Raw genomic sequence first — 25,212 nt, 5'->3', positions numbered from 1 at the left:
CAGTGGCTGTTAGCGGCACATCTGTGCCGGAAAATATGTGGACTCAGCGCCGAAGCCCGCATGGGGTGCAGGGGTTGTATGGGATACGACCTTTGATGTGTATGCAAGTCAAAGGTCGTTAAGGGGTTAACATTCCTAAAGACTTTCATCCACCAGACAGAGGCCAAAAAGGTACTTTTTTTTTTGTTTTGTTAATCAATCGCTTTTTATTAAAGCATATATCCAGATTGTAAAAGCAGTCTGACAAATTCCTGACAGATACAAAATGTTCAAAGCAGATTAATACATTTCCTTTAACATGAACTAACACCCTTACCTGGTAACCCCCCTCTTCCTCCCTACCCCCTCCCCACCAATCCCCATCCCAATATCCTTTATTATCAAACTGATACATCCCCTCTTGATTAATTTATACAAAGCTTTACAGAAGCTCAACTGTACAAGTAGAAATTCCTACAGAAGCAATTAAATGACTCCCAACCTACTCCGCAATAGCTCAGCAGACGACACACCCTGATAATCCATCCGCCCCACAAATATTCACATTTTTTTAATGTTGTCCTCTCTTATTATTCCTTTCCATTAGTTATTATTCCTTTCCATTATATTCCTTTCCATGAGAACGATAACGTTTATTTTGTTCACAAATTATTTTGACTAATGTCATTTCTAACCAATGCATCGCAATAAGCTTCCTAGCAGCATACAGCAATCTTGCAATAGCCAATCTCCCACATTCATCCGTAGCAATATCATCAACACATCCCAAGAGGCAAGTCAGTCGATTACGCACAATATTTACCCCCATCACTTCTTGAATCAAACTGAGCACAAAAAGGTTATTTTAGGTTGAATCTGGTTAGTCACAGTCTTCATTTGATAAGTTGTATAGGAAAATGAATAAGGTATTCCTACACAAAAAGTCACCAAAAAAGAAATCACCATGTAGTATTCATCTTTTACAATGGATCCCTATGGTAAACGGATACCTAAGCATTCATCCTGATGTGGCCATTGTTTGCTGCATAACTCCTGGTATGCACTCAACAGTGGCCATAAATGTAGTGTGTTATCATCTTAAAGGGAAGGTACCGTGTTTGTAGATCATAAATAAATCAATGTAATGTAGCATAACATGCTGTTATAACCAAGTTTTGAACGCATTTGAAACATATTTTGTGTGTTATAGGAGGTTAAAGAACGCACTGGGGGCTGACATCTTGCATTCACAGTAGCAGCATGACACTATCAGTGTCTTAATACGGCAGCCCATGGTCATAGGAGATAACAGACGGACGCGGACCCTATCTATTGTAATAGAACTGTAACTGCTGTGAACTGGGCACGCCTCTGTGGGCTTCACAGTAGTTGGGAGTCTTCTGCTGCCATATTCATGGAGCCCTCGGATCTGCTAACATCAGCTTCAGCAGAACAGATCCTACATTAACGGCTGAGGGGAGTAAAATGCAGGAGAAAAGTACAGGCAAAATAGCAGAGACATCACATCAAGGCGGAACAGTGTACCATTATTGGAACAGGAACTGTCAGCTGCTCGGCAGGAGGTGTGATTAATCCCTTCCTATGATAAGTAGCTGCTGGTCTGCAGTGAATGGCCATTGTGGAGGGGGGGGTGAGAGAATCATGTAATCTGGGTGAGAGAGACTGATGGGAGAGAGAGAAAGACAGTAACTGCTGGTGATAGCAGATCACAGGGCAGTCACCCACAAAATGGCACTGTCCTGTGATGCTACTCTTCATTCTGCCCTAGGGATACTAGTTCACTCAAAAGGGGAGGGAAATGGTGATGTCAGCAGTTACTGCCCCAATTTTCCAGCTTACAATAAAGATGGCAAGTCTTACTATAGCTGCTTGAAATCCCCCCTAGTGGTAAATTTATATGTTTGTAAGAAAATATATATTTTTCATATAGAAATGTTTGCAAACAGTGCAAACATTGCATTAATACATTTTAACCCCTTCCCGCCGTGGCCCTTTTCGTTTTTGTGTTTTCATTTTTTCGCTCCCCTCCTTCCCTGAGCCATAACTTTTTCATTTTTCCGTCAATATGGTCATGTGGGGGCTTATTTTTTACGGGACCAGTTGTACTTTTGAACTACACCATTGATTTTACCATGTCTTGTACTAGAAAATGGGAAAAAAATTCCAAGTGTGGTGAAATTGCAAAAAAGGTGCAATCCCACACTTGTTTTTTGTTTGGCTTTTTTGCTAGCTTCACTAAATGCTAAAACTGACCTGATACTATAATTTTCCAGGCTATTACGAGTTCATAAACACCTAACATGTCTAGGTTATTTTTTATCTAAGTGGTGAAAAAAAATTCAAAACTTTGCTAAAGAAAAAAAAAAAGCGCCATTTTCCGATACCCGTAGTGTCTCCATTCTTCATGATCTGGGGTTGGGTGAGGGCTTATTATTTGCATGCCGAGATGACGTTTTTAATGATACCACTTTTGTGCAGATACGTTATTTTGATCTCCCGTTATTGCATTTTAATGCAATGTGTTGGCGACCCAAAAAAATGTAATTCTGGCGATCAGGTTAATGCTTTTTTTATTGATAGATTGGGCGATTCTAAACGCGGCGATACCAAATATGTGTAGGTTTGATTTTTTTTTTGGATGGGGCGAAAGGGGGTGATTTAAACTTTTATATTTTTTTTATTTTTTTCATATTTTAAAAAACATTTTTTTAACGTTTGTCATGCTTCAATAGCCTCCATGGGAGGCTAAAAGCTGGCACCACTGGATCGGCTCAGCTACATAGCAGCGATCATCATGTAGCTGAATTGCAGGCTTGCTATGAGCGCCGACCACAGGGTGGTGCTCACAGCAGGCCGGCATCAGTAACCATAGAGGTCTCAAGGACCTCTATGGTTACCATCCTGATGCATCGCCGTCCCCTGATCATGTGACGGGGGTCGGCGATGCGCTCATTTCCGGCTACGTGGCCGGAAGCGGTAGTTAAATGCCGCTGTCAGTGTTTGACAGCGGCATTTAACAGGTTAATAGCGGCGGGTGAATCGCGATTTCACCCGCTGCTATTGCGCGCACATGTCAGCTGTACAAAACAGCTGACAAGTCGTGACTTTGATGTGGGCTCAGCGCCGGAGCCCACATCAAAGGGGAAGACACGACATGCGCTGTACTAGTACGGCGCATGTCCTGAAGGGGTTAATTACTATTTTAAGCTTAATTTCACACAAAAAAAACTATAAGAAAACTGGTGACACTTTCCCTTTAAGTCATATTAAGTCATAATGCAGATAAAGGGTTGTCTACCTTTATGTGCATTTGTTTTCATACTTAAATGCATGAAATTGGGGCGACAAACATTTTTTCAATTCGATTTCATTAGAAATGTTACTCATTGACTTTTTAATCACAGTTTTCTGGCATATATATGGTTAAACCGATTCTTTCAGTACAAAATGACTGTTCAAACTTAGGGTACTTTCACACATCAGTCTTATGGCCTACGTCGCAATGCGTCATTTTGGAGAAAAAACACATCCTGCAAAGTTGCCCGCAGGATGCGTTTTTTCTCCATAGACTTGCATTAGCGACGCATTGCGACGTATGGCCACACGTCGCATCCGTCGTGCAACAGATGAGTCGTGTTTTGGTGGCCGCGACGCACAAAAAAACATTCAATGTAACTTTTTTGTGCGACGGGTCCGCCATTTTCGACCGCACATGCGCGGCCGAAACTACGCCCACTCCTCCCCGGAACTCACAATGGGCAGCGGATGCGTTGTAAAACTGCATCCGCTGTCCACGTTGTGCTACATTTAGCGCAACGTCCGTTGGATGTGTGAAAGTACCCTAAGTCCCGCTGCTCTGTGCTCCACTGCAGGACAAATCATTTACATACACCTTTCAACCTACTTGTTTGCCACCCCCCCAACTCTTATTGACTGCTCTGGCTTCACAAGGCCAGAAAAGGGTGGAGTTAGATAGAAACCAAGCAGGTGGGACGGGGAATTAAATGTTCGGCCCCAACATGAAGCATCCATACTTGGTTTCAACAGTCATTCTGTGCTGGCAGAGTCCCTTTAATAAATTCTCCCCCTTTGCCTGAGCTACTAATAAAGCTGTCTGCACCAGGCTCCAGTGGATAGTAATCCTGCACTAAAGGGTTTGCTCTCTTAACAGGATTGTAAACAATTAAGGCTGACAAAAGACAGCAAGCTGCGATGGTGGGGATAATCTGCTTTTTGTTATTTTATATTGGTACGCAGATATTAAATACCTTAGTAAGGAACGCCTTGCTGAGACTATAGCATGTGAATCATGAAGAATTCTCCCATCATTTTGAGTGTTCTGTCCAAAATTTGACTCTCCGGTACCCAATGCAACAACGTCCCACTGTTTTCCATCTAAAAAGCAAAGAAAACTAGTTTTTTTTCTCAAACTTAAAATTTTCAAGTCCAAAATATTATTTCAAATCCAAATTTTGACATCACAAGTTACTGAATAATACGAAAACAGGGAAAGAAGAAAGTAAAAGGTCAATAAAAACACAAATAAATGTCCCTTTATGTCTGGTGTAACTGTAATTTTAAGAAAGTTTTTATATACATGTGAAACAGTGTTTCTGATAGGTTGGGTTGTGAGACCCTCACAGTCAAACATTGCTCTGACGTCCACAGCTCCTGCACACAATGAGTGCACACAACCTGGGTTCAACAGCCGGCAGTGCTTTGGACGCAGCGGACATGTGCTGCGTTCAAAGCGCTGCTGATTCCTGACCATGGGCACATACCCTAACAATCGTGAAAAATGCAGGGCAGGCACCCTCTATATTCGGTGCATATCTGAGCACCCGATGCAAACTGGAGTAGCGAGCACTTGCGCTCAACACTAATGACGACGTATTCAATAAGACGAACTAATGTTATCAAATAATGTGTCGCACCTGTGGTTCAAAATGCTTACTATAACCCAGGGAAAAATCCTTGAGGGGCGTGGTTTCCAAAATGGGGTCACTTGTGGGGGTTTTCCACTGTTTAGGCACATCATGGGCTCTATAAGAGCGACATGGCGTCTGCTAATTATTCCAGCAATTTTACAATGAAAAAGTAAAATGGAGCTCCTTCCCTTCCGAGCCCTGCCTTGCACCCAAACAGTAGATTTCCCCCACAAATGAGGTATCGGCGTATTCAGGAGAAATTGCACAACAAATTTTGGGGTCCATTTTTTCCTGTTACACTTGTGAAAATAAAAGTTTAAGGGCATAAGAATTGTCTGAAATTGTAAAAAATTTCGCCAAATTTCCATTTTTTTCACAAATAAGGCTTCTTTCACACTAGCGTCGGGCTCGGCCCGTCGCCGTGCGTCGGGCCGAGGTCCCCGACGCTAGCGTTGTCCCCGCCGCACAACGGGGGCAGCGGATGCATTTTTCCAGCGCATCCGCTGCCCCATTGTGAGGTGCGGGGAGGTGGGGGCGGAGTTCCGGCCGCGCATGCGCGGTCGGAAAAAGCGGACCGTCGGGAGCAAAAAACGTTACATGTAATGTTTTTTGCTCCCGACGGTCCGCCACAGCACGGCGCAACCGTCGCAGGACGGTTGCGACGTGTGTCATTGCGTCGCAAATGCGTCGCTAATGTTAGTCAATGCAGAAAAAACGCATCCTGCAAGCACTTTTGCAGGATGCGTTTTTTCGGCAAAACGACGCATTTGCGACGTAATGCAGTTAACGCTAGTGTGAAAGTAGCCTTAACGAAAGTAATTTTGAAGAAATTTTATCACTATCATGAAGCACAATATGTCATGAAAAAAAAATAAATCTCAGAATCAGTGGGATCCGTTGAAACGTTCCACAGTTATAACTACATAAATTGATACTGGCAGAATTGTAAAATTTGGCTTGGTCAATAAGGTCAAAATTGGCTAGGTCACTAAGGGGTTAAAGGGAATCTGTTAGTAGGATCAACACTACTAAGACACCTATATGGGCATGAAGGTCATAGGAAACTGAATAAAATGATACCTTGATATCTGGGATCTGATGTCTTAATCCTGAGTAATCCTATTTAACTGAGCTGTTCAGTGCTATGAGACGGACATAGACTTGCATTAGAATTTGCCTCCAGAGCTTACTTTAACCCCTTCACGACCTTGCCCTTTTCCAATTTTGCGTTCTAGTTTTTCGCTCCCCTTCTTCCCAGAGCCATAACTTTTTTTTATTTTTCTGTCAATATGGCCATGTGAGGGCTTGTTGTTTTGCGGGACAAGTTGCACTTTTCAATGACATCAGTGCAATCCCACACTTGTTTTTTGTTTGGGTTTTTTGCTAGGTTCACTAAATGCTAAACCTGACCTGCCATTTGGATTCTCCAGGTCATTACGAGTTCATAGACACCAAACATGACTAGGTTACATTTTATCTAAGTGGTAAAACAAAAATTCCAAACTTTGCTTTAACCCCTCTGTGACCTTTGACGTACTATCCCGTCGAGGTGACCTGGGCCTATCTGACCCTTGACGGGATAGTACGTCATAGCCGATCGGCCGCGCTCACGGGGGGAGCGCGGCCGATCGCGGCCGGGTGTCAGCTGCATATCGCAGCTGACATCCGGCACTATGTGCCAGGAGCGGTCACGGACCGCCCCCGGCACATTAACCCCCGGCACACCGCGATCAAACATGATCGCGATGTGCCGGCGATGCAGGGAAGCATCGCGCAGGGAGAGGGCTCCCTGCGGGCTTCCCTGAGCCCCCCGCAGCAACGCGATGTGATCGCGTTGCTGCGAGGGTCTTACCTCCCTCCCTGCCTGCTCCAGACCCGGATCCAAGATGGCCGCGGATCCGGGTCCTGCAGGGAGGGAGGTGGCTTCACAGAAGCCTGCTCAGAGCAGGCACTGTGAAGCAGCCTGCACTTCAATCAGATCGGTGAGCTGTCAGAGTGCTATGCAAACTGGCAGATCACCGATCTGTATTGTCCCCCCCTGGGGCAAAGTAAAAAAGTAAAAAAAAAAATTTCCAAATGTGTAAAAAAAAATAAAAAAAAATATTCCAAAATAATGAAAAAAAAAAAAATATATTATTCCCATAAATACATTTCTTTACCTAAATATAAAAAAAACAAAACAATAAAAGTACACATATTTAGTGTCGCCGCGTCCGTAACGACCCGACCTATAAAACTGGCCCACTCGTTAACCCCTTCAGTAAACACCGTAAGAAAAAAAAAAAAAAAACGAGGCAAAAAACAACGCTTTATTATCATACCGCCAAACAAAAAGTGGAATAACACGCGATCAAAAAGACAGATATAAATAACCATGGTACCGCTGAAAGCGTCATCTTGTCCCGCAAATAACGAGCCACCATACAGCATCATCAGCAGAAAAATAAAAAAGTTATAGTCCTGAGAATAAAGCGATGCAAAAATAATTATTTTTTCCATAAAATAGTTTTTATCGTATAAAAGCGCCAAAACATAAAAAAAATAATATAAATGAGATATCGCTGTAATCGTACTGACCCGAAGAATAAAACTGCTTTATCAATTTTACCAAACGCGGAACGGTATAAACGCCTCCCCCAAAAGAAATTCATGAATAGCTGGTTTTTGGTCATTCTGCCTCACAAAAATCGGAATAAAAAGCGATCAAAAAATGTGACGTGCCCAAAAATGTTACCAATAAAAACGTCAACTCGTCCCGCAAAAAACAAGACCTCACATGACTCTGTGGACCAAAATATGGAAAATTTATAGCTCTCAAAATGTGGTAACGCAAAAAATATTTTTTGCAATAAAAAGCGTCTTTCAGTGTGTGACGGCTGCCAATCATAAAAATCCGCTAAAAAACCCGCTATAAAAGTAAATCAAACCCCCCTTCATCACCCCCTTAGTTAGGGAAAAATAAAAAAAAAGTATTTATTTCCATTTTCCCATTAGGGCTAGGGTTGGGGCTAGGGTTAAGGCTACAGTTAGGGTTGGGGCTAAAGTTAGGGTTAGGGTTGGGGCTAAAGTTACGGTTAGGGTTTAGATTACATTTACGGTTGGGAATAGGGTTGGGATTAGAGTTAGGGGTGTGTCAGGGTTAGGGGTGTGGTTAGGGTTACCGTTGGGATTAGGGTTAGGGGTGTTTGGATTAGGGTTTCAGTTATAATTGGGGGGTTTCCACTGTTTCGGCACATCAGGGGCTCTCCAAACGCGACATGGCGTCCGATCTCAATTCCAGCCAATTCTGCGTTGAAAAAGTAAAACAGTGCTCCTTCCCTTCCGAGCTCTCCCGTGTGCCCAAACAGGGGTTTACCCCAACATATGGGGTATCAGCGTACTCAGGACAAATAGAACAACAACCTTTGGGGTCCAATTTCTCCTGTTACCCCTAGGAAAATACAAAACTGGGGGCTAAAAAATAATTTTTGTGGGAAAAAAAAGGATTTTTTATTTTCACGGCTCTGCGTTATAAACTGTAGTGAAACACTTGGGGGTTCAAAGTTCTTACAACACATCTAGATAAGTTCCTTGGGGGGTCTAGTTTCCAAAATGGGGTCACTTGTGCGGGGCTTCTACTGTTTAGGTACATTAGGGGCTCTGCAAACGCAATGTGACGCCTGCAGACCATTCCATCTAAGTCTGCATTCCAAATGGCGCTCCTTCCCTTCCGAGCCCTCCCATGCATCCAAACGGTGGTTCCCCCCACATATGGGGTATCAGCGCACTCAGGACAAATTGGACAACAACTTTTAGGGTCCAATTTCTCCTGTTACCCTCGGGAAAATACAAAACTGGGGGCTGAAAAATAATTTTTGTGGGAAAAAATTTTTGTTTTATTTTTACGGCTCTGCATTATAAACTTCTGTGAAGCCCTTGGTGGGTCAAAGCGCTCATCACACATCTAGATAAGTTCCTTAGGGGGTCTACTTTCCAACATGGTGTCACTTGTGGGGGGTTTCTACTGTTTAGGTACATTAGGGGCTCTGCAAACGCAATGTGACGCCTGCAGACCATTCCATCTAAGTCTGCATTCCAAATGGCGCTCCTTCCTTTCCGAGCCCTCCCATGCGCCCAAACAGTGGTTCTCCCCACATATGGTATATCATCGCATTCAGGACAACTTGGACAACAGATTTTGGGGTCCAATTTCTCCTGCTACCCTCGGGAAAATACAAAACTGGGGGCTAAAAAAATAATTTTTGTGGGAAAAAATTTTTGTTGTATTTTTACGGCTCTGCATTATTAACTTCTGTGAAGCCCTTGGTGGGTCAAAGCGCTCACCACACATCTAGATAAGTTCCTTAGGGGGTCTACTTTCCAACATGGTGTCACTTGTGGGGGATTTCTACTGTTTAAGTACATTAGGGGCTCTGCAAACGCAATGTGACGCCTGCAGACCATTCCATCTAAGTCTGCATTCCAAATGGCGCTCCTTCCTTTCCGAGCCCTCCCATGCGCCCAAACAGTGGTTCTCCCCACATATGGTATATCATCGCATTCAGGACAACTTGGACAACAGATTTTGGGGTCCAATTTCTCCTGCTACCCTCGGGAAAATACAAAACTGGGGGCTAAAAAAATAATTTTTGTGGGAAAAAATTTTTGTTTTATTTTTACGGCTCTGCATTATTAACTTCTGTGAAGCCCTTGGTGGGTCAAAGCGCTCAAAACACATCTAGATAAGTTCCTTAGGGGGTCTACTTTCCAAAATGGTGTCACTTGTGGGGGGTTTCAATGTTTAGGCACATCAGTGGCTCTCCAAACGCAACATGGCGTCCCATCTCAATTCCTGTCAATTTTGCATTGAAAAGTCAAACGGTGCTACTTCCCTTCCGAGCTCTCCCATGCGCCCAAACAGTGGTTTATCGCCACATATGGGGTATCAGCGTACTCAGGACAAATTGTACAACAACTTTTGGGGTCCAATTTCTTCTCTTACCCTTGGGAAAATAAAAAATTGGGGGCGAAAAATAATTTTTGTGAAAAATATGATTTTTTATTTTTACGGTTCTGCATTATAAACTTCTGTGAAGTACTTGGTGGGTCAAAGTGCTCACCACACCTCTAGATAAGTTCCTTATGGGGTCTACTTTCCAAAATGGTATCACTTGTGGGGGGTTTCAATGTTTAGGCACATCAGGGGCTCCCCAAACGCAACATGGCGTCCCATCTCAATTCCAGTCAATTTTGCATTGAAAAGTCAAATGGCGCTCCTTCGCTTCCGAGCTCTGTCATGCGCCCAAACAGTGGTTTACCCCCACATATGGGGTATCGGCGTACTCAGGACAAATTGTACAACAAATTTTGGGGTCCATTTTCTCCTGTTACCCTTGGTAAAATAAAACAAATTGGAGCTGAAGTAAATTTTTTGTGAAAAAAAGTTAAATGTTCATTTTTATTTAAACATTCCAAAAATTCCTGTGAAGCACCAGAAGGGTTAATAAACTTCTTGAATATGGTTTTGAGCACCTTGAGGGGTGCAGTTTTTAGAATGGTGTCACACATGGGTATTTTCTATCATATAGACCCCTCAAAATGACTTCAAATGAGATGTGGTCCCTAAAAAAAAATGGTGTTGTAAAAATGAGAAATTGCTGGTCAACTTTTAACCCTTATAACTCCCTAACAAAAAAAAATTTTGGTTCCAAAATTGTGCTGATGTAAAGTAGGCATGTGGGAAATGTTACTTATTAAGTATTTTGCATGACATATCTCTGTGATTTAAGGGCATAAAAATTCAAAGTTGGAAAATTGCAAAATTTTCAAAATTTTCGCCAAATTTCCATTTTTTCTGCAAATAAACGCAGGTAATATCAAAGAAATTTTACCACTATCATGAAGTACAATATGTCACGAGAAAACAATGTCAGAATCGCCAAGATCCGTTGAAGCGTTCCAGAGTTATAACCTCATAAAGGGACAGTGGTCAGAATTGTAAAAATTGGCCCGGTCATTAACGTGCAAACCACCCTTGGGGGTGAAGGGGTTAAAAAAAAAAGGCGCCATTTTTCGATACCCGTAGCGTCTCCATTTTTGGTGATCTGGGGTCGGGTGAGGGCTTATTTTTTGTGTGCCGAGCTGGCGTTTTTAATTATAACATTTTGGTGCAGATACGTTCTCTTGATCGCCCGTTATTACATTTTAATGCAATGTCACGGCGACCAAAAAAACGTAATTCTGGCATTTCGAATTTTTTTCTCGCTACACCGTTTAGCGATCAAGTGACGGGGGTCGGCGATGCGATCATTTCCGGCCGCAAGCGCCGGTTAAATACCACTGTCAGACGCTGACAGGGTTAACTGGTTAATAGCGGCGGGTGAATCGCGATTTTACCGGCTAATGCGCGCACGTCAGCTGTACAAAACAGCTGACATGTCCCGGCTTTGAGGTGAGCTCACCACCAGTGCCCACATCAAAGCAGGGGACCCGACCTCCGCAGTAATACTACGGCGGAGGTCGGGAAGGGGTTAAATAAAAGGTGGCATTTCTAGTGTGAGACAAATAACTAACAGAACAGCAGAACTGAACTTTGTATTCTTACAACACATTTTTTACAGCTCTCTGAGCTTTGTTTTACTGCAACACTGGCTGCCCTCGAGATGGAAGTTGAAGCTGAGAGGAATCTGCATGTGTCCGTTAAAGGGAACCTGTCACCCTCCCTAGCATTTTTCACTAAAAGAGCCACCTTGTGCAGCACTAATACTGCACTCTGTCAAGGTGGCTCTTTTATTTGGGGTCCCTTCCAACGCTGAAATATTCATTTTTATAATTTGCCCGCCATACCTGTAGTCTGTCCGGGGGGCCTCCCAGCCATCACTCATTTCCTCCATGCGCCGCCTCCTGTGCCTTCATTAATGTCCCCATCACCTGCGCTGTGAGCTCCCATCATGTGATGAAAGTCGAAGGGCAGCGCAAAATGTGCATGCCCGAAAAAAAAATTACAAAGCAGGCACTGGGGACGTAAATGAATGCAGAGGAGGCAGTGCCCGGATGGAGGTGCTACGGAGGGCTGCGTATGTGCTAAGTGAAGCTCTGCCCACCGCCGCACCTCCTCCGGCCAGCTCCGCCGGCATGCGTAACCTATCTTTACCATTAGGTACGCAGGCCATGCCGATGTGTGCGGATGCCTCTGCATGCGTCGTTTTGACGGTGCGGCGTTGCAATTTGCTGTGGTCGCCGAACCGTCAAAACGACGCATGCCCACAGCATGGAAGAGATAATTTACATACAGCTCTTAAGAGACCACTGCACAGTTTTCTAAAAATCACCATCTCTACATGTCTGACAGCCATTCCATTCCAGTGTCCGGGTCCAGCGCTTCCCATCTTTATACGATGACGTCCTCTTCTTTGCTTCCTGAAGCGGCTCCTTCAAAGTACTGCAGTGCGCAGGCGCCGGGAACGGTCAGAGAGGCCCGCCGCCTGGTCACTGCAGTACTTTGCTCTGCCCTCAACAGGGCAGATAAAGTACGCCAGCGCAGGAGCAGCGGCAGGTAGCAAGGAAGAGGATATGATCGTATGAAGATGGGAGGCGCTGGACCCGGTTCACGACGCCCATCGGACCGCACCGGGACGGCCCCTGGATGAGTATAATCTAACTTATTTTTCTTCTCTTTCAGGTTACATTGGGGGCTTATCTACAGCATTACAGAATGCTGTAGATAAGCCCCTGATGACGGTGGCCTTAGCTTATAGGCGAATTTTGGGGTCACTAATTCCCTTTAAGGTCATGGAGTGGCCTAGCCAGCGTCCAGACCTTAATCCCATAGAAAACTTATGGAGGGAGTTGATGCTCCGAGTTGCCAACTACTATCACCACTACACAGCAAAAACATAATATTATAATATCACCATTACCTCTACATGAAACTACATTCTATACAAAGACCAATGACACCACCATAGACCTTTTACTACAATGGTCTATTATATACTATATACTATAAACTGTTTTACCACAGTATTTAATGTACACCAGTCTTTTAAAAATCTCAGCTCCAACCGCTGCAAAGATACAGGTCACAGCTGCGCAACAGTCAGCCTCTATCCTAGCACTGACTACATAAACATAATTTGCTTTAATTTTTCATATTCTAAAAGGTTTTTGGATATTGATTAGTGCTATTTATTTCTAGTGTGCGATTTATGCATCTTAAAAGTCTTACCTGTTTCCATTACAAATGCAGCCAAAGAATTGCCACAGTTTTCATATTCTGGATACTTGGATACCAGTTCAGTAAACTTTTGTTTTATCACTTGCGTTATCTGGTCATGAACAAAAGAACGCTTCTCTGGAAAAACAATACCACAACACAACAAATTTAAGTAGCAATTTTAAGTTGAAATATATCACAGCTTATTAGAGGAAGCATGTTCTATAATTAAAACATTAATTTCTTAAAATGTAAAAACAATTGAAGACAGATTTTTAGGGTAGTTTGGCAATTGAGTCAGAACGGTGATGAGCAATTAATGGTCTACAGGCTGCATGTTGGTCTTAAGTGCCCATTCAACCTTCGACCATTAAGTACCCGACTCAAGAGTTACAGTAAGTAATCTCTGTTTTAGAAGAGACAATTTATGTGCCCAGTAGGTGGCAACATCATAGACATGTGCCCATCTGCTGTTCACGTGAAAAAATTTAGACTACAGTCAAGTAGAGGTATAGGTGATGCACTTGGCATGCATAAGCAAATCTGCCATTGAGTAGCATGTACGGTTATTACCAAACCTAAAAGGTAATTAGCATATGTTTAAAAAAAAAAAAAAAATAGCACAAATGCTGTGTATCCACTGGAATGGTACAACCTGAAAATATAATACACAAGCAAAGGATTTCACCCCTTTCTGACATCAGACGTAGTATCAAGTCCATGTGCCCATCTGACCATGGACGGGATAGTACGTCACCGTCGATCGGCCGCGCACATGAGTGGTGTGCGGCCGAGTGTCAGCTGATTCTCACAGCTGACAACCGGCACTAAGTCACAGACCGCTTCCGGCAATTTAACTGTCGGAACACTGAGATCAAACATGATCGCAGCGTTCTGGAGCCGGCACAGGGACTGACAGCCCCTCTGCCTTTGGATCGGAGTCCTGACCGCTTCCATGGAGATACGATGTCGTCAAGACGACATCTGGGTCTCCAGAGCTGAGAGACTTCCTGTCATGCACAGTGATGATCAGGAAGTCTCTCAGGTCAGTGTGCAGTATCTGCAGCGCTGACGGCTTCTATAGCATGCAGATTTGCATGCTATAGAAGCGATCAGCCTGAACAAAATGATTGTCCCATAGTGGGACAAAGTAAAACTTGGAATGAAATTTAAAAAAAAAAAATGGTTTAAATAATTGTAAAGATAAAAATCAATATTTATTCTATCACTAAATAAAAATTTGAAAGAAAAAAAATCTAAATAAAAGTACATTTGGTATCGTCCGTAATGATAATGACCCGCCCTATAAAACTGTCCCACTAGTTAACCCCTTTAGTGAACACCATAAAAAAAGCAAAAAATAATTATTTTTATATTAAGTTTTCATTGTATAAAAGCACCAAAACATATATAAAAAAATGATATAAATGAGGTATCGCTGTAATCATACTAACCCGAAGACAGCTTTATCAATTTTACCACACGTGGAATGCTATAAATGCTCCCCCCCCCCCCCATTAAAAAAAAAAAAGAATCATTCTCCCCTGCTTGTGCCGATCGTCAGCAGAGCAGGGAAGAATGAGGAGAGCCATGTTCAGCCACCGGAGCTGGGGAACAGCGCTTACTGTAACGCTTCTTCCTCGGCGTCGATGCGTGTCACGTGGATGACATCCATGTGTGTTATGTGTATGTTTTGTGGTCTGTGCTTACATTAAAAAACAAACATGTCAGCGTGTTTTGCCCAGGGATACGGTCCATGGAAATACACTGACATGTGCACAGACCCATTCACTTAAATAGGCAAATAGCGCTCAGTTCCTCCCGAGTCTCTCCGCATAGCTGCCCAATGGTATAAAATTCTGTGACACACCCATGGTGTCAATATGATCACTGCATCCATAGATGAATTCATTGAGAAGTGTAATTCGTAAAATGGGGTCACTTATGGGCCGTTTTGGCACCTCATGGGCTCTCCCAGTGGGTCATGGAACCTGCAAAACATAACAGTAAAATCTGGCGTTCCTTCCCTTCTGAGCCTGCCATGCGCCCAAACAATGGTTTACCCCCACATATGGGGTATCAGCGTACTCAGGACAAATGGCACAATAACTTTTGGGGTCCAATTTCTTCTGTTACTCTTGGAAAAATAAAAAATTGGGGGCAAAAATGATTTTTGTTGAAAAAACGGTAATGAGACATACCGGTAATTATATTTCCAGGAATCCATCCTGACAGCACCATGGAGGACGTCCTTCTTATCCGTAGTGGGACAGGAAACCACGAGAGTTCAAAAGGACCCTCCCCCTTCCACCCTTCAGTGATTTTCCAAAGTAATACTTCTGGATGGATGCAAAAAAGAATTTATTTGAACATAACAAACATTATACAAATGTTACTTCACATAAGTATGCATTACATGTAATATAGGGAGGGAACTACCAGTGCTGTCAGGATGGATTCCTGGAAATATAATTACCGGTATGTCTAATTACCGTTTTCCAGGTCACCACCTGACAGCACCATGGAGAAGTACCAAAGGAGACTTTTTGGTTCTAGGGCGGGACTACTGCATGAAGCACCTTCCTGCCAAAGGCTAGCTGAGATGACACTACGTCTAGTTTGTAATGCTTGGAAAAGGTACTGAGACTAGACCAGGAGGCAGCCCTGCAGATCTGATCTGCCGAAGCCCCCCCTTTCTCTGCCCATGAGGTGGCTATCGCCCTAGATGAATGAGCCTTTAAGTTGTCTGGGGGATTCTTACCCTGTGCTTTATAAGCTAGGCTAATAGTGGACCTTATCCATCTAGCAATGGTAGATTTTGAGGCTTTTTTCCCCTTATTTGGGCCTCCAAATAGAACAAACAAATTAGTATCCTGTCTCCATGCCCTAGTCGCCTCTAAGTACTTAAGGACAGTTTCCCTAACATCCAAGTTATGATAAAACATTTCTTTCTGGTTTTTGGGAAACTGACAGAAAGATGGAAGTACTACCTCCTGATTTATGTTTGAGTCTGAGACGACTTTCGGAAGGAAGCCTGGGTCAAGTTTTAGAACTAGCCTATCCTCAAAAATTTGCAGATAGGGGTTTTGAATAGAGAGAGCCTGGAGTTCCCCTAGTCTCTTAGCCACTAGGAACGCCGTTTTGAGAGAAAGATTAGAGATGTTTATATCCTCAGCTAAGTCAAAGGGATTTTTGCATAACTCATTAAGGACCAGGTTAAGATCCCAAGGTGGGATGGTTTTCCTGATCAAGGGCCTCAGCCTTAAGACTGCCTTGGAAAAACGAGCAATCCAGGGGTGGGAGGCTAGAGAGGAGTCATAAAATACACTGAGGGCTGCCACTTGGACCCTCAGAGTACTTGGTTTAAGACCCTTTCTAAACCCCTGCTGCAAAAAATCAAGGATCTTGGGAATGTTAGGGCGATCAAGATCAACTATCGTATCTCCACAAAAACTGCAGAACCTCTTCCAAATTTTTAAATAAATTGCAGAGGTCACTGGCTTTCTACTTGCTTGGAGAACGGAGATGACTTCTTCCGATAGACCTCTTGCTTTCAAGATTTGGCGCTCAGGATCCAAGCCACTAATTGGAGGCTGTCTGGGTCCTGATGAAGAACCGGGCCCTGGAGAAGTAGATCTCTTCTTTTTGGAAGAAATAGGAGGTTTTTCCACTGCTAGCTTCTTCAATAAGGGGAACCAGCTCATCTTGGGCCAGAACGGAACCACTAGGATGACCTGAGCTCTGTCCTCGTATAACTTCCTCAGGACTCTTGGGATAAGTGCAAGAGGGGGAAAGGCGTATAAGAGACCCCTGCTCCATGACTGGGAAAGTGCATCTACTCCTGTCGGACCTTCCCGAGGGTTTAGTGAGTAGAAGGTTCTGACTTTTGCGTTCTCTCTGGTGGCAAATAAATCCACCTCTGGAGTTCCCCATCGCCGGCATAGTTCGATGAAAACTTCGTTGTTCAGCTCCCATTCTATGGCTGACAGCTTTCTCCTGCTCAGAAAATCCGCCACCTGGTTCCTTGATCCTTCCAGATGAACTGCTTAAATCGAGAGAACTCTTCCCTCCGCCCACCTGAAGATTCAATCTGCAAGATGCTGTAATCTTAGATGCCTCGGACCCCCCTGATGCCGTAGGAAGGCTACCGTCGTTGTATTGTCCGAGAAAACCTTCAGGTGCTTGTTCTTTAGCAGATGTTGGGCTGAATAGAGGACCTTCCAGACGGCGTGAAGTTCTCTGTGATTCGAGGAATTCATGCTTTCCTCTGGGTTCCACTGTCCTTGATAAAATCTTCCTAGGACCTGACCACCCCATCCTTGTTGACTTGCGTCTGTGGTCACCGTGATAGCCGGAGAGAGGATCCATGGTACCCCGACTTGCAGGTTTTCGGGGACCGTCCACCATCGGAGGGATCGTCTGACCTGATGGGAAAGACGGAACTCCCTGTCCAGAGATGTCTGTCTTCTGTCCCAGGAAGTGAGGACTGCTCTCTGTAGGTGACGAGAATGAAATTGACTCCAGTTGACACAAGGAATGCAGGCCGTCATCAACCCCAGGATCTTCATTGCGTCTCTGATGGACACTCGGCTTTTTGAAAAATGGTGAATTTTTCTTATAATGTCGACCCGCTTCTTGTCTGGAAGAAAAGACTCTCTGGCTTTTGAGTCTAGGATAACTCCTAGAAATTTTATTCTCGATTTGGGGGTTAGGTGGGATTTTGACCAGTTTACCACCCAGCCTAAATTCTGCAGAGTGGAGATCACCAATTGACAGTCGATCTTGAGCTGCCCTACAGAATCTGCTGTCAAAAGGAAATCGTCTAGATAGGGTACTATCGTGACATTCCGATTCCTCAGATAAGCCACTATCTCCACGACGATTTTTGTAAAGACTCTGGGTGCTGTTGCTAACCCGAAGGGGAGGCAGCAAAACTGGTAATGATAGATCCTTCCGTCCTTTTCTATCGCAAATCTGAGATATTTTTGGTGATCTCTGTAAATTGGAACATGGTAATATGCACTCTTTAGGTCTAATGTGCACATTACCATGTCTTTCCCTAAAAGGGGAATTGTGGAGCGAATGGATTCAATTTTGAACCTCTTGTACACCAGATATTTGTTTAGGGGTTTGAGGTTTATTATGGTCCTGGATTCTCCAGAGGGCTTTTTTATAGAGAAGAGGCCTGAATAATGACCTCTTCCTATTTCCCCCTGAGGAACTGGGGATATTGCTGCCATCTGCAGAAGATCCTGAATGTCCGACCACATAGGGGAGACAGAAGAGAGATGTACGTTGGACACGAAATATTTTTCTGGGGGAAGAGAGCTGAACTCTATCTTGTACCCCTGAGATATGACCTGGCGGACCCAAGGACTTTTGGTAATCTTCTCCCATTGTACCCGAAAGCCCAATAGTCGCCCTCCTATTCTGATGGCGTCATTTCTTTCGAAATTCTGTTCTGGAAGTCGAGGGACCTGAATCCCTATTCCTGTTCCTGTCTCCCCCTTTTTGATAGCTCCACCTCCCTTGCTTGCCTTTACCCCTGTAGTCTGACCTCTGACCATAATAGGGTCTGCGAAAGGGCTGGTACTTTCTCTTTTTTTCCTCTGGAAACCCGTTCTTCTCGTCAGAAGCTTTTTCCATGATGTCGTCAAGGATAGGTCCGAAGACCCTTCCTCCTAAGAACGGGATGGCGCACAGCTTGTTCTTAGAATGAACGTCACCTGACCAATTTTTCAACCAAATAGCACGTCTGGCTGCATTCGACAAAGACTGACCCCTGGCTGTAAACCTAACCGATTCTGCTGTAGCATCTGCTAAAAAACCGGTTGCCAGCTTCAACAGAGGAATTGCCTTAATAATGGTTTTTCTAGGGGTTTTGGCCGATAACTGATCCTTCAAGTCATCTACCCACAAATGCATTGCCCGCGCTACAGACGTGGCCGCTATGTTCGTGCGGATTACTGCTGCCGAACTCTCCCAGGACCTTTTTAAGAGTCCATCCGCTTTGCGATCCATCGGCTCCTTTAAGTTAGAGGAGTCCTCAAATGGAATGGCGGTTCTCTTAGAAACCTTCGCCAGAGGAATGTCAATCTTTGGGATATCCTCCCAGTCCTTGACATCTTCATGATCAAAAGGGAGGCGGAGTCTAAAGTCTTTAGGAATTGATAATTTCTTTTCTGCTTCCTCCCATTCCTCTATAATCATAGAGCGAATGTGAGCATTGACAGGAAAGACCTTTGAGGTGTGAGAACGCAGCCCCCCGAACATCTCGTCCTGCACTGAACGGGTAGATGCGGGTTCTTCAATCTGCATAGTCTGTCTAACAGCACCCAACAGTTCCTCAATATCATTAGATGAGAAAAGATATCTTTTCCCCTTCTCTGGGGGATCTCTGCTCAATTCCTCCTCCTCTAGGTCAGATTCAAAAGAGCTGTCCTCGGACGACAGATCTGATTCTCTCTGCCTTTTTTTGGATTTCTGGGAATCCTGGGGGTCAGACTGCATGGGCTGGGGAAACGATAGGCTGGATATTGAAGCCTGCACTTCTTCTCTGATTATGGTCCTCATGTTCGTCATCAGAGCGGCCTGCTCTTCCCCCAAAATACGACTGGTGCACGACTCGCATAGGGACTTCTGCCAGGAGTCTTTCAGTTTTACGGCACAGAGGGGACATTTCTTGCCTCTCCCAGATCTCTTAACCGCCGAGGCATATAATATATAATATATATATAGTGGTAATTCCTACATGGCCTCTTCTGTGAGGGAGCAGGGCCTGGGACTTACATGTGCCTGGGGCTCCTGCTGCGTATCAAGCTTAGGATTATCCTCCATTTTTGCTCGACAAGCCACCCCAGCCCACACATACCTTTTATACCGCTGCCGCCATGTTCCGGACCTCCCTCGCTCCAGGGTAGAAGGAGATGACGGACGCCGAACCCATGCTGCCGGCCGCGACCCGGAAGTGACGAGCGCAGCAGCCACGAACCGGAAGTGACTCGTGCAGGAGCGCGATCCCGAAGCGCCGCGCTCTCCCTGCCGTCACGCCGATTCCCGCTCTCCAAGATGACCTGCTGCCATACCCCCGTAAGCGCTTGGCCAGGATTCCATCCCGCAGAGGCGTCATTCTGCAGGTACATCTGGGGTCTTGCGTCCAAGGTCGAGAGCCCCCCCAGGGGGGGAAGCGACCCATAAACCAGGAGCAGCGCTACACCGGTTAAAGCTGAGTGACCCTATAGTACAGGTATCAGCTTGGCAGATTCTTCCAGCGGGAAGGAAGAGGCCGAGCCCCCCCGGATCCACGCTGTCTGCACGGAACTGACGGAACTCTCGTCGTTCCCATCCACAGTGGGACAGGAAAAACACTGAAGGGTGGAAGGGGGAGGGTCCTTTTGAACTCTCGTGGTTTCCTGTCCCACTACGGATAAGAAGGACGTCCTCCATGGTGCTGTCAGGTGGTGACCTGGAAATTATGATTTTTTTATTTTCACGGCTCTACATTATAAACTTCTGTGAAGCACTTGGGGGTTCAAAGTGCTCATCACACATCTAGATAAGTCCCTTAGGGTGTCACTTGTGGGGGGTTTCCACTGTTTAGGCATATCAGGAGCTCTTTAAAAGCGACAAGCAGTCCGATCTTAATTTCAGCCAATTTTGTGTTGAAAAAGTAAAACGGCGCTCCTTCCCTTCCATGCTCTCAATGCGCCCAAACAGTAGTTTACCTGCACATATTGGGTATCAGCGTACTCAGGACAAATTGCACAACAACTTTTGGGGTGACATTTCTGTCACCCTTGGTAAAATAAAAAAATTGGTCTGAATTAATTTTTTTGTGAAAAAAGGTAAATGTTTTTTTAAAACATTCCAAAAATTCCAGTGAAGCATCTGAAGGGTTAATAAACTTCTTGAATGTGGTTTTACGCACCTTGAGGGGTGCCGTTTTTAGAATGGTGTCACACTTGGTTATTTTTCTATCATATAGACCCTTCAAAGTGACTTCAAATGTGAGGTGGTCCCTAAAAAAAAAGGAGATTTTTGTGTATTCACCGTAAAATCCTTTTCTCCGAGCCAATCATTGGGGGACACAGGACCATGGGTGTTATGCTGCTGCCACTAGGAGGACACTAAGTAAACACAGAAAGAATAGCTCCTCCCCTGCAGTATACACCCTCCTGCAGGCTCTCAGTAAACCAGTTCGGTAACAAAGAAGTCGGAGCTTAATTTTTAACAAGGATGAACTATGTCAAAACCAAGTTAACTTAAAAAAACAAAGCCAATAGGCTAACAGGGTGGGTGCTGTGTCCCCCAATGATTGGCTCGGAGAAAAGGATTTTACGGGGAGTACACAAAAATCTCCTTTTCTCCTACGCCTCATTGGGGGACACAGGACCATGGGAAGTCCTAAAGCAGTCCCTGGGTGGGAAACAACTAACTGCAATTGCTGCTTGTACCCACAAGTTACAGATGCGGCACAGCCGCCTGCAAAATTCGTCTGCCGACGGTCGCATCTGCCGAGGCCTGAGAGTGAATATGGTAATGTTTTGTAAAGGTATGCAGGCTGGACCAAGTCGCAACCTTACAAACTTGTGCTGCCGAAGCTTGATGCCGGATGGCCCAAGACGCACCCACTGGTCGAGTGGAGCGAGCCTTAATCCCTGCTGGGACAGGAAGACCTCTGACTCGGTAGGACTCTTGAATAGCCGAACGGATCCATTTGGCTATTGTCACCTTGGAAGCGGGAAACCCTTTCCTCGGTCCTTCCGGGAGCACGAATAGGGCATCTGACTTGCGGAAAGACGCTGTCCGCGAAATGTATCTCCTAAGAGCTCTCACTAAATTCAGTGTGTGAAGGGCCTTCTTGATGCGATGGACTGGTGCCGGACAGAGTGACGGTTAGACAATCTCCTCATTGAGATGAAAAGAGGATACAACTTTCAGTAGAAAAGAGGGGGATGTCCTCAAAACCACCTTATCCTGATGAAAATTCAGGAACGGAACTTGAGAGGACAGAACCTCCAGCTCGGAGACTCGTCTAATAGAGGTGACCGCAACTAGAAAAGCAACTTTCCATGAAAGAAGAGACAGGGAAACCTCCTGTAGAGGTTCGAAAGGAGCCTGTTGCAAAACTCCGAGGACCAGATTAAGATCCCATGGTTCCAACGGCATCCTATAGGGGGGCGCCCGATGGGAGACTCCCTGAATAAACGTCTTGACCTGTAATCTGTTGGCAATCCTGCGTTGTAAGAGAACAGACAGGGCTGATCTCTGCCCCTTGAGAGAACTAAGGGCGAGACCCAAGTCCAAACCCGTTTGTAAGAACTCGAGAATGGAAGGGATGGAAAAATGTAGAGGAGAACGTCCTCGGTCGCTACACCATGAAAGAAAGTCTTCCAAATGCGAAGATAGATAAGCATAGATGTAGGCTTTCTAGCGTTGATCATGGTAGCTATGACTTCTGGAGAGAAAACCTGCCTGGGTTAGGACCCAGGACTCAACGGCCATGCCGTCAAACACAGGGCCTCTGAGTTCTGGTGGTAAAAGGGGCCTTGAGATAGCAGATCTGTGCGATTCGGTAATCGCCAGCGAACGTCGGCAACTAGTTGAACTAGTTCTGCGTACCACGCCCGGCGCGGCCAATCTGGCGCAATCAGGATTACCGGTACCCTCTCCGCTCTAATTTTCTTGATGACTCTCGGCAGGAGAGGAAGCGGGGGAAATATGTACGGAAGCCGAAAATGATGCCACGGGAGTACAAGAGCGTCTGCCCCGATGGCTGCCGGATCGTGGGACCGAGCCATGAAGTCGGGAACCTTGGAATTCAGCCGTGAAGCCATTATATCCACGTCCGGGGTTCCCCAACGACAGCAGATCTGGTGGAAGAACTCCGGATGGAGAGACCACTCCCCGGAGTCGAGGCATTGCCGGTTGAGGAAGTCTGCCTTCCAATTGTCAACTCCCGGGATGTGAACCGCAGAGATCATGAGCGGTTTTCCTCGGCCCATCGGAGGATGTGGCCTACCTCTGTCATGGCCGCCCTGCTGCGGGTTCCGCCTTGGCGGTTGATGTATGCCACTGCAGTGGCGTTGTCGGACTGAATCCTGATTGGGCGACCTGCTAAGAAGGGATGGAACTGGAGAAGTGCCAGCCTGATCGCCCGGATTTCCAAGATGTTGATTGGAAGGCGTGATTCCTGGGGGGACCAGCGGCCCTGAGCACTGTGATGAAGGAACACCGCTCCACAGCCTAGAAGACTGACGTCTGTCGTCACAACCAGCCAGTGTACTGGAAGAAAAGACTTCCCTTGATTCAGGGAGGATTTCAATGTCCACCACCTGAGAGACTGTCTGACTCGCTGGGGAAGGAGGAACCGACGGTCTAGGGAGAATGGGTTCCTGTCCCAAACAGCCAGGAGGGCATGCTGTAGGGGACGGAGGTGTAGTTGGGCAAACGGAACCGCCTCCATAGCTGCTACCATCCTGCCGAGGGCTCTCATACTGAAGCGCAGAGAGTGAGAGCGAGGCTGAGAGAGCTTCTGAGCTTCCCGCTGTAAGACAGATCTTTTCCGGGGGAAGAAGAACCAACCCCCGGGACGAGTCGAGTATCATTCCTAGAAAGGAAATTCGCTGAGCCGGTACTGGGGAAGATTTTTTGAAATTTATCTTCCAACCCAGGCGAGAAAGGGTATCTATTGTGATGGCCATGGCTTCCTGGCTCTTTGATGAGGATATCGTCTAAATACGGGAGCGCCACCACTCCTCGGGTGTGGAGTATGGCCACGGCAGCCGCCATGACCTTGGTGAATACCCTGGGAGCGGTGGCGAGGCCGAAGGGCAGAGCAACAAATTGGAAGTGATCTTCCTGAACTGCGAAGCGAAGAAACCTTTGGTGAGAAGGTAAAATAGGACTGTGGAGGTATGCGTCCTGGATGTCTATAGACCCCAGGAACTCGCCTTTTTCCATGGAGGCGATGACAGAACGAAGCGATTCCATCCGAAACTGTCACACCCTGATGAACTTGTTCAGCAGTTTTAGGTCCAGTATGGGCCGTACTGTATCGTCCTTCTTTGGAACAATGAAGAGGTTTGAATAAAAACCTTGAAACCTTTCGCTTTGAGGGACCGGAATAATACCTCAGTCTTTTCTCAGAGAGCTTATAGCTTTGAAGAACTCTGATGCTTTTGCCCTGGGAGGAGAAGACAGGAAAAAACGTTTTGGAGGACGAGATAAGAGATCTATCTTGTATCCGGAGGACACTAGATTGCGGACCCACTCGTCGTGAATGACCGAGAGCCACGTGGCACTGAAGGAAAGCAGGGGGCCGCCTACTTTGAGGGTGTCCATGGTCCTGTGTCTTGAGTCCCCAGGGGAGGTCCGCAGTGTGATGCCACGGGAGTTATGCACAGGAATCGCTAATCCTGAGGGCTGTGACTGAAAAGGCTGGAGCAGCGCTGCAGCATCAGCCCTGTGGGTGTACCAAGATGGCCGCCGAGATCAGGAAGTGAGAGTGTATCTCAGGGAACGAGAAGCGCCAGAAAGAGTGGGCGGCGGCAACTGCCGGTGGGCGTGGCCAAAACTCCGGCCTGTATGAAAGGGAAAAGCCGGGGGCTAAATTTTTAACCTGCGGTTGTGGCCTGCAGTGCCGCGACCGCTATTAGCGCCATTCTTAAGCCACACTCTCTGAAGGAATTGCCGCACTGCAGACCACCCACGGACCCGGGCTTTAAGGTGCGGACCTCCCATGCCCTGGGGACCAGGACCCACCAAGCGCCTCGGCCCCCGCAGTGTACTCACGGTAGATGGGGTGGGCCAGTGCTCAATCCACCGTCACCATAGTCAGGGAGGAGGTGGAGAGCTTCTGCCGCCATGCGTCATCCGCTATATCAGTGGTGATGTAGAGGGGGGCTGCACGGACGCCATACATATGTCCGGCTGTGCACCTGGCTCCAGGAGAGGTAGATGGAGGGCTACTCCATGTGGTCGCCTGCTATGGAGGGGGGGGAGCTCGGAACGCGAAGGAACCGTCGCCCGCAAGATGAGCTCAGGGCTAGCATCCAACGTTGCAGGAAAGGATTCGGGAGGGATGCTCCA

General features: G+C 45.9%; 1 protein-coding gene across 7 annotated transcripts in view; it reads right to left on the bottom strand.

Moving 5' to 3' along the window:
- The window catches only part of ADAD1 (adenosine deaminase domain containing 1), a 245,787-nt gene that overhangs the window by 77,037 nt on the left and 143,538 nt on the right, over positions 1-25,212 (bottom strand). For all 7 annotated transcript variants that reach the window (XM_077279075.1, XM_077279073.1, XM_077279069.1 and 4 more), the window contains 2 exons: positions 13,135-13,260; positions 4,269-4,395 (listed from right to left, as the gene is read on the bottom strand). In XM_077279075.1, the coding sequence (XP_077135190.1) occupies positions 4,269-4,395; positions 13,135-13,260 (253 nt within the window). The remainder of the gene's footprint in view (positions 1-4,268; positions 4,396-13,134; positions 13,261-25,212) is intronic.

The sequence above is a fragment of the Ranitomeya variabilis genome, chromosome 1, assembly GCF_051348905.1.
Source record: "Ranitomeya variabilis isolate aRanVar5 chromosome 1, aRanVar5.hap1, whole genome shotgun sequence".
NCBI classification, from domain to species: Eukaryota; Metazoa; Chordata; class Amphibia; order Anura; family Dendrobatidae; genus Ranitomeya; species Ranitomeya variabilis.
The sequence above is the reverse complement of the archived record's forward strand: the minus strand, read 5'-3'. Positions and strand labels throughout refer to the sequence as shown.